This window comes from Leptonychotes weddellii, unplaced genomic scaffold (assembly GCF_054177405.1).
Source record: "Leptonychotes weddellii isolate Sample4059 unplaced genomic scaffold, ASM5417740v2 HiC_scaffold_3648, whole genome shotgun sequence".
Taxonomy (NCBI): domain Eukaryota; kingdom Metazoa; phylum Chordata; class Mammalia; order Carnivora; family Phocidae; genus Leptonychotes; species Leptonychotes weddellii.
In genome coordinates, this window is record NW_027966771.1 from 4,072 (window position 1) to 12,367 (window position 8,296).

An 8,296-nucleotide genomic window follows, 5' to 3' on the forward strand; every position below is an offset into this window, starting at 1 on the left:
TAGCAGTTACCCCATAATGCTCTGTGAAAATTAAATAAGAAAATTAATATGAAGTTCTTAGCACAATACTCATAGTTCACACTTTAAAAATGTAGTCAGTGCTTTCTTAAATTGCCTTCATGTCTTCCATATTTGGCCTCTGAGTATTTCTGTACTCTGGTCTGCTCCTTGCTCCTCTCTTTGCTCACTCTCTTTTGCATCTCTTTTTGATTTCATGTTCTTTATGTTGTTGCCACTCTTCTATATTGTGCTTTCTAGAACCTCATACATTCATCTATTCATCGAGCTAGTCAGAACCACTATGCAGTCACTATACACCGATCAACCTTAATAGCTATTAAAATGTTGTGAAATAGCCAGTGTCCTGTACCCCAGAGTAGTTTCTTCTGCCCCAGCCCCTTCTCTGACATCCCCTGGATCTCAGCCTGAGACAGCAATTAAAGGGTTCACGTCTGGCATCATGGGGGCCTCCAGGAGACTACTCAAGCTCTAGGCTGGTAGGTGCTCATGCCACATTCCCCAACATCCAGTAACCTCAGATTAGGTGCCTACAATGTGTCTCTCTCCCTCTTTGGCAGGTTCAGGTCTTCTCCCACTACAGAGCTCAGCAGCAGCCTATGGAGCCAGATGCCTGGGGGAACAGGACAACTGTCATTGAGTTCATCCTTCTTGGCCTGACAGAAAACATAAGACTGCAACCCATCCTTTTGGTTGTCTTCCTCTTTGCTTACCTGGTCACCGTTGGAGGCAACCTCAGCATCCTGGCTGCCATCTTGGTAGAGCCCAAACTCCACACGCCCATGTACTTCTTCCTGGGGAACCTGTCTTTGCTGGATGTCGGATGCATCACTGTCACTGTCCCTCCAAGGCTAGCATGTCTCCTGGCCCACCAGTGCACAGTCCCCTATGCTGCCTGCATTTCACAGCTCTTCTTTTTCCATCTCCTGGCTGGTGTGGACTGTCACCTCCTGACAGCCATGGCCTATGACCACTACCTGGCCTTCTGCCAGCCCCTCACCTACAGCACCCGCATGAGCCGGGAAGTCCAGGGAGCCCTGGTGGGCATTTGCTGCACCATCTCCTTTATCAATGCTCTGATTCACACGGTGGCTATATCTGTGCTTGACTTCTGCGGCCCTAATGTGGTCAACCACTTCTACTGTGACCTCCCACCCCTTTTCCAGCTCTCCTGCTCCAGCATCCACCTCAATGGGCAGCTGCTTTTTGTGGGGGCCACTTTCATGGGGGTGTTCCCCTTGATTCTCATCTCAATGTCCTTCGCCCATGTCACAGCTGCAGTGCTAAGAATCCGTTCAGCGGAGGGGAGGAAGAAGGCCTTCTCCACGTGTGGCTCCCACATCACTGTAGTCTGTATCTTTTATGGAACTGGCTTCTTCAGTTACATGTGTCTGGGCTCGGTGTCAGCCTCAGATAAGGACAAGGGGGTTGGGATCCTCAATACTATCCTTAGCCCCATGCTGAACCCGGTCATCTATAGCCTCCGGAACCCTGATGTGCAGGGGGCCCTGAAAAGGGTGCTGATGGGGAAGAGGCCACCTGAATGAGAAGGCAGGGTATCAACATGCTCCCCCTTCCCAAAGCACCCCCTGACTTTGTCATGCTGAAGGTGTGGATGTGGGCAGTGGGCATCTTCAGCGGTGGGTTGAAGGATAGGAGGAAAGTAGATAGTATGGACCAGAGTAGACTATGGTTTCCCTTGGGCTGGGGAGAAAAGCTAAAGCTGGTAGAAGATGGATGAAAGAGAGGTGGGAGACAATTACAATGTGGGTCAGGAAATGGGACACAAATTAGCTATTCTTTCAATTTAGTGAGTGTTCAATTGAAATATGTTTAAAATGCTAATAAAAGCAAAATGTTTGCACCCTCCATCTGCCTTTGAAGATAAAATATATTTGTACCAGAGTATGGGGGTGTGGTTTTCAAAAGATTTTTCTTCAGGAAATAAACCCAGGACTGTGAAACTAAATTGGGGTTTGACATAGCCTAGGAACAGGCTGTTAGGACCTGTCAGAACACCTGCCAGCTCTTCTTCAGAGCAACACTGTCAAATACCTGTTTCTGAAGCCAGTGTCCCCATCCTGAGTAATCCCTGGGGGGACACCACATTTTCATGTCTGTGTGTGAGCTGACTCAAAGCTCCTGTGCCAAAAGCATGAGGATGGATAGCACATATTTCAGGAGAAGCACTCAGAATACCAAGGTGTGTGTTTTTTTTTTTAATTGGCAAAATACACTGATATATATAATGGGCATTCTGTTTAATATGTGTAGATACTTAGTAAAGGTGAGGAAGGAAAGGAAAAGAGAGGGAGATTGTGTTTGCAGTTTACCAGTGAATGAGTACTGGAAACCAGGATTTTACCAAAAGGGCAAAGGTAAGGCAGTCCAGAGAAGAACAGTGAATAGAATAATAGCACATTTCATGTGCTGTCATGGCCATTTCTAGAATTTTTTCTGTGAACCATTTCAGACATTTCCTGGCCCACAAGTGGGAAGTCTGAGAAGAGTGACTTTACTTGGCATGCTTTTTAATTGCTTGAGGAGGGCAGCATGGAACCCTGAAGAATATTTCCCAATCAAATGGACCTACAGTCATTCTCCAAACCCAGCCACATCCCAGGGCCCGCTAAACAGTCTCTAAGACTCTCTTACGCCCGCACTGTTGCCCCCCTGCAGGCAGCTGCTTCCTGATTCAGGCCCGTGCCGTCCAGTCCCACTGGGGCTCCCTCAGTGGCCTCTGAGCTGTGCCCCCTCCCCACTCACTGCCCCCCACACCTGCCCGGTTAACCCCCTGGAGCTATGTCTGTCCCATGTCATTCCACCCTGAAAGGCCACTGATTTCTTTCTGACCACCACGTCACATCCGGACCCCAGTGGTGTGCACGGCCCCCCATCCGTCATGTCTTCCTGCCTCTCCACTCAGGCTTGACCTCTTAGCCACCGCCCCTCACTCAGGGAGGGCTTCTCCTTGCTCAAGTGACTCCTCTGGAACACTGTGGCCTGCACAGCAAGACACCATCAGGATCTTTTCTGGATTCCCTGCAGCTTCTTTTGCTCTCCCCAACTACATTATAAGCTCCAGAAAGACAGGAACGATTTTTAATATTATACTGTATCCTCCAAACACCTTGCATATTGCTGAGTACAGAAAACAATCTTGCAGACTGATTAATTGATAATAGGAAGCATGACCTATGAAAAGCAATTGGTTTTCTACATGGGAGGTCAGTGAAACTGTTAGATGATTCCAAAATGCCAAAGGAGCCTGGTAACCTGCATAGTGTCCTGGTGGTGGTAGTGCATCTCCAGGCCCAGAGCCCCTCTGTCTCCTGCGGCTGCCGGGCCAGGGCGGAAGGAGGAGGCCCAGAGGCTCCGTAGCAGCTCAGGACAAGGCGGTCCAATGCCGGCTGGGTGCGTTCAGGGTCACCAGGCCTTCAGGTGCAAGGTGTGTTCTCTGCATCTTCCATCTCCACGAACCGAATTCACGGTGCTATTTGCAAAAGAGGGTAAGGTGCTTCTTCGATTTTGGATGCCAAATTAATATAAGCCATCTTATATTAATTATATAAGCAACAATCTGAAAGAACCCATAATTCAATAAGGAGTTGTTAGATTATAGCACTATCAAACGCAGTTGGGAAAAAGTGTCCCTCTCAAAGTTTAACGAACTTAATCTGATGACACAACCGGGACAACTTTTGGTGAAATGAAAGTAATATGCACATTTCTAGGCCACCTCCCCCCACTGCAAAAATACCCCAAAGGGTCCAATATTAGGGAGATATAAAGATACAAAAGGAAAAGGAAAAAACAAAACAAAACCTTTCTTTTGATGAAATAAAGACAATCACTGAGTTTGACATAAAAGACAGAAGCTTTCCTGATTGCTTGTGTACCATATCATCTCTCCTCAAAACTAAGAGAAACTGCCTGAAGCTAGAGCCAAAGAAGTGTCTCCTTCCTGCAGAGAATTAGAGAGCATTTAGTTAGCACAACGGACCATCCAGCCAGGGTGTTAAATCTGATAACACTCAGAAACCAGGATCCATTTAACATTGAGCACATTACAGAGGAGGGTTTATAATAAAGAAGTAATCATATGTTATGACAAAGTGTTTGTCTTTCTTTAATTCATGTTCTGAAATGAATAGTTTGTTTTAGGACTACCTTTACGTATTGTGAATATTGTTATTTACCCAAAATCACAATCATGTTTCAGAAAGCTACTTCTCCTCCAGTGAAATCTGAAGTGAATAGCTTTTAACTCTGCTATGTATGCAAATATGAGTAATTCGTGTTTCACGTGAATAGTTTTCATAAAAGTTTATTTTTGTTTAAAAAGAAGCGTGAGTGTATTGATATGAAAAGGTATATAGCATCTATTGCTAAATTTAGAAAGTGATGATGATGTGATATGTGTATGTGTATGGGGCAAAAAAATCCCGGACAACAAGCCCCAGGTTGTAGATGGTGATTCCCTCCGTGGAGGAGGGTGGGACTGGGGAGAGATATGGCAAGTGGAGAAGTACTTTGCTTTTATTCTATGTACTTTTATTTGAAGTTTTTCACTGGGTTCTGTGTTTTAAAAAACAAACATGGGGTGCCTGGGTGGCTCAGTAGGTTAAGTGTCTACCTTCGGCTCAGGTCATGATCCCAGGTTCCTGGGATCGAGCCCCTCATCGGGCCCCTGCTCAGCGGGGAGGTTCTCCCTCCGGCTTGTGCTCTCTCTTGCTATCTCTCTCTCTCTCAAATAAATAAATAAAATCTTTTTAAAATTCAAAACAAACAAAAAAAATTTTATTTGTTTATTTGAATTAGCCAAGTTATTAGTTTTTGGTATAATGTTCAATGATTCATTAGTTACATATAACACCCAGTGCTCATCACATCACATGCGCTCCTTAATGTCCATCACCCAGTTACTCCATCCCCCCACCCACCTCCTTTTCCCCAACACTCAGTTTGTTTCCCAGAGTCCAGAGTCTCTCATGATTTGTCTCCCTCTCTGATTTCTTCCCATTCAGTGTTACCTCCCTTCCCCTGTGGTCCTCGGTGCTATTCCTTATGTTCCACATCTGAGTGAAACCATATTATAATTGTGTGTCAATCAGAGAAACATAATTATCAAAAAAAATAAATTTCAAAAAGTACTAATGGTGACAATGTGGAGTTGGGAGAGCAAGGTGAATAGACATGTTCCCGATGTCATCAGTTACTTTGTGAACCTTTGAGAATATCCAGGATCCACCTGTCAAGCACAGCAGATGTCATTTTATACACATTGGGCATCTACATATGAGTACTTGGAGACGCTTTCATATACATCCGTGTTGCCTCCTTGCGCACATCTATCCTACCATCCAGAGGCTTAATCATTTGTCCAGCGCAGAGAAAAGTACTCTTAGGACTCAAGAGAAATATAACAGTAGTTCATTTTCTCTTATTATTCTATTAGCACATAACAGTATTTACAACGTGTTTTGAAGTCTGGTCTCATTTGAATGTTGCAACTGCATAGTTGAGTGTTACCCCCAACCAGGGCCAGGATTGCAGAGTCAGAAGGCCAGTTTCTATTATCCTCACTTTGCAGATAAAAAAAAAGCAAAGGTACAAGCAGGCTGAGTGATTTTCCAGAGGCCATAGATTTAGTAGGTAGGGCAGCCTCCAAGTGCCGACTCCTGGCCCAGTATCTTTGCCTCCCTCCCCACCCACTTCTAGTAAATCACCAAAGAATTCAAAACTAAACAGTGATACTGACTCTGGGTGCCGTGAGTCTCAGAAATGGGAAAGGCAGCGTAGTTGAGTGAAGAGAGCCTCAGACAGGACATCTGGAGACCTGGGTTCTAATCCAGCCTCTTCTATTTCACGGTACATGAACTTTCTAAGCATCAATTCCTTTTATCTGTAAAATTAGTCCCTTCCAAATATCTTGGGCTTTTTTTACTCACATACTACATGATAAATACTCAGACCCATATAGGATGCTAAAGGCTGAGGGAAAATAAAGGACCATGGGCAATTAAATGGATAGGGGATAAAGTTGAAAACAGGTGTACAAACCTAGAAACAATTAATTCACGCATGATGGACCTGTGATGGGTAAAAGTCGGTTCTTGGTATTCAGCAACTGGAGAGATGCCCAGATTGGAGGTATAGCAGTGGGCCAGACAGAGACATGCAGGTCTGAGAGCTAACAATAATTGAAACAGAAAGATTGCTTGGGAAGGAATCTTGGAACATCAGCCAGAAAATATTTAACCTCATTCTCTGAGTTTATGTTTGCAGGATCTGGGGAGATAATGATATCTGGGCCTAAAAGATTTCAGACCTTTATTTGGTACTGACAGGTAGTTGTCCAGGCCAAGATACGACGAAAACAAATATGAAGCAAGTGTCTTCTATGTGCCAGGCAGCAAGCTGAGAAGCCCATGCTCCTGGTCGAATTGAATCAGCTGTGGTCAAGTGGAGACAGCACTGGACTGAGAAGTTGCGAGACCCAGCTTCTGGGTTCATACTGCTACCAGCTAGCGGTGTAACACTGGGCGGGCCAGTTCCTCTCTGTGGGCCCTAATTTTCTCATCAATGAAATGGGAATCGTAACATGCACTTAAAATGATTATTCTGAAGATTAAGTGAATTGCAATACAGAATTATTGAGTTGAAAAGTGCAGTGTGAAGGTGATGTTAAAATTCCCCTGGGTTTCCTGTAGAAGGCATTTGCCATATTTCTAGAGTTTGTGCCCTTCTTCTTCTGTAGACCAGAGCGGGGATTTCCCCCTAAAACTCCAGTTTTCCCAGCCAGTACTATGTCTTTTTTACTGCACTGGCCCTCGTCTCCCTCAAATGCGCTGATGAAGGACTCAGTCCTATAGAAGCTACTTCCCGGCACCACCTCCCCCCACACCATGGAGACTGGGAGGGAGCATGATTAATCTCCTGGGCCCCCAAACACCTCAGTATCTTTTGCTCTGTTCACAAGAGGCAACTAATTGATGAACTTTGCTAACTTCCCCAGCTCTGCAGGACCTCAGGGGTCCCACCTACCCAGGAACTGCTCTAATGAAGGTTCCCATGGAGACAGCCAGGGTCAGGATTGGGGAATGCAGTCCTTCCAAGTTCCACAAACAGAATCTTCTAATTAGCTCCCAAATGAGGGTTCAAGATAATGCAGTTTAGGGGCTAAGGGAAAGTGGGATTTTCTTGATTGTCTTCTGCATCTCTGCTAATAAGACCAGAGGGAAGGGATGCCCAGAGAAGATTTTCTTTCTTTTTGGTCCTTAAGTCAGAAAGAAACTAGACCTTAGGGAGGATAGTGGAGGAGGCCAATTAATGATCGGTGGTTGCAATAGCATCATTAGCAAGACTCATTTGTAAAGTTGTGAGTAGAGGGAAGATGTGTTTAAATCGAGGATGTCTGGCCATGCGTCTCAGCTTCTCTGTAAACACTGGCCTCCCATTTCTTCACTTTCTATCTGATTTTCAGCATTTTGTTCTGCCACCTTCTTCACACCCAGAACTCTCCTGTTCTCCTTCTCCTCCCATCACAGCCTAGTTGTTTTCAATCCCATATTAATAAATGCACCTGCTTCATGGTAAGGGGGCATCATTTTATAACTGCACCAGGATTTACCTAATCAAACCCCTGCCTTGACCCTTTAGGTTGTTTCCAGTTTTTCACTCTTAAAGGCAAGGCTTTGATACGTCTTTGCACAGCTATTTCCTTGAATGGACCATATGCATGTACGTATTTTATTTATTTATTTATTTATTTATTTGACAGAGAGAGAGAGAGCAAGAGAAGGAACACAAGCAGGGGGAGTGGGAGAGGGAGAAGCAGGCTTCCTGCTGAGCAGGGAGCCCGATGCGGGGCTTGATCCCAGGACCCTGGGATCATGACCTGAGCCGAAAGCAGACACTTAATGACTGAGCCACCCAGGTGCCCCACATGTACATATTTTCAACACTTTTATGAATATTGACAAATTATCAATAGACAGATTGTACCATCTACTGATTCAATGCAACTGGGTTCCTTTCCTAGTCCTGACCAACCCTAGGTATTACCATTCTTAAAAATCTTTACAACGTGGTGGGTGAATCACTGTTTCTCATTACTGTTTTAGTTTGTGTTTCTTTGTGAGAGAGGCTGAGCTTTCCTCTTTATATTAATAGAAATATTAATTGTTTTTCACATATGCTGCAAATATTTTCCTTATTTATATTTGTGTCTCTTTAATGCTACTGGTGTTTTTGATATACAGACTTTTAAAATTTC

General features: G+C 44.6%; 1 protein-coding gene across 1 annotated transcript; it reads left to right on the forward strand.

The window, feature by feature from the left end:
* Positions 1–247: 247 nt before the first annotated feature.
* LOC102742134 (olfactory receptor 3A10) lies at positions 248–4,544 on the forward strand. The gene has a single exon (XM_081810755.1). It carries the CDS (start codon positions 618–620, stop codon positions 1,563–1,565), a length of 948 nt encoding a protein of 315 aa, XP_081666881.1. The 5' UTR covers positions 248–617; the 3' UTR covers positions 1,566–4,544.
* Positions 4,545–8,296: the final 3,752 nt, after the last annotated feature.

Excerpts from the sequence above, each read along its gene's own strand:
- LOC102742134 (XM_081810755.1), top strand. The coding sequence starts at position 618 with ATGGAGCCAGATGCCTGGGGGAACAGGACAACTGTCATTGAGTTCATC.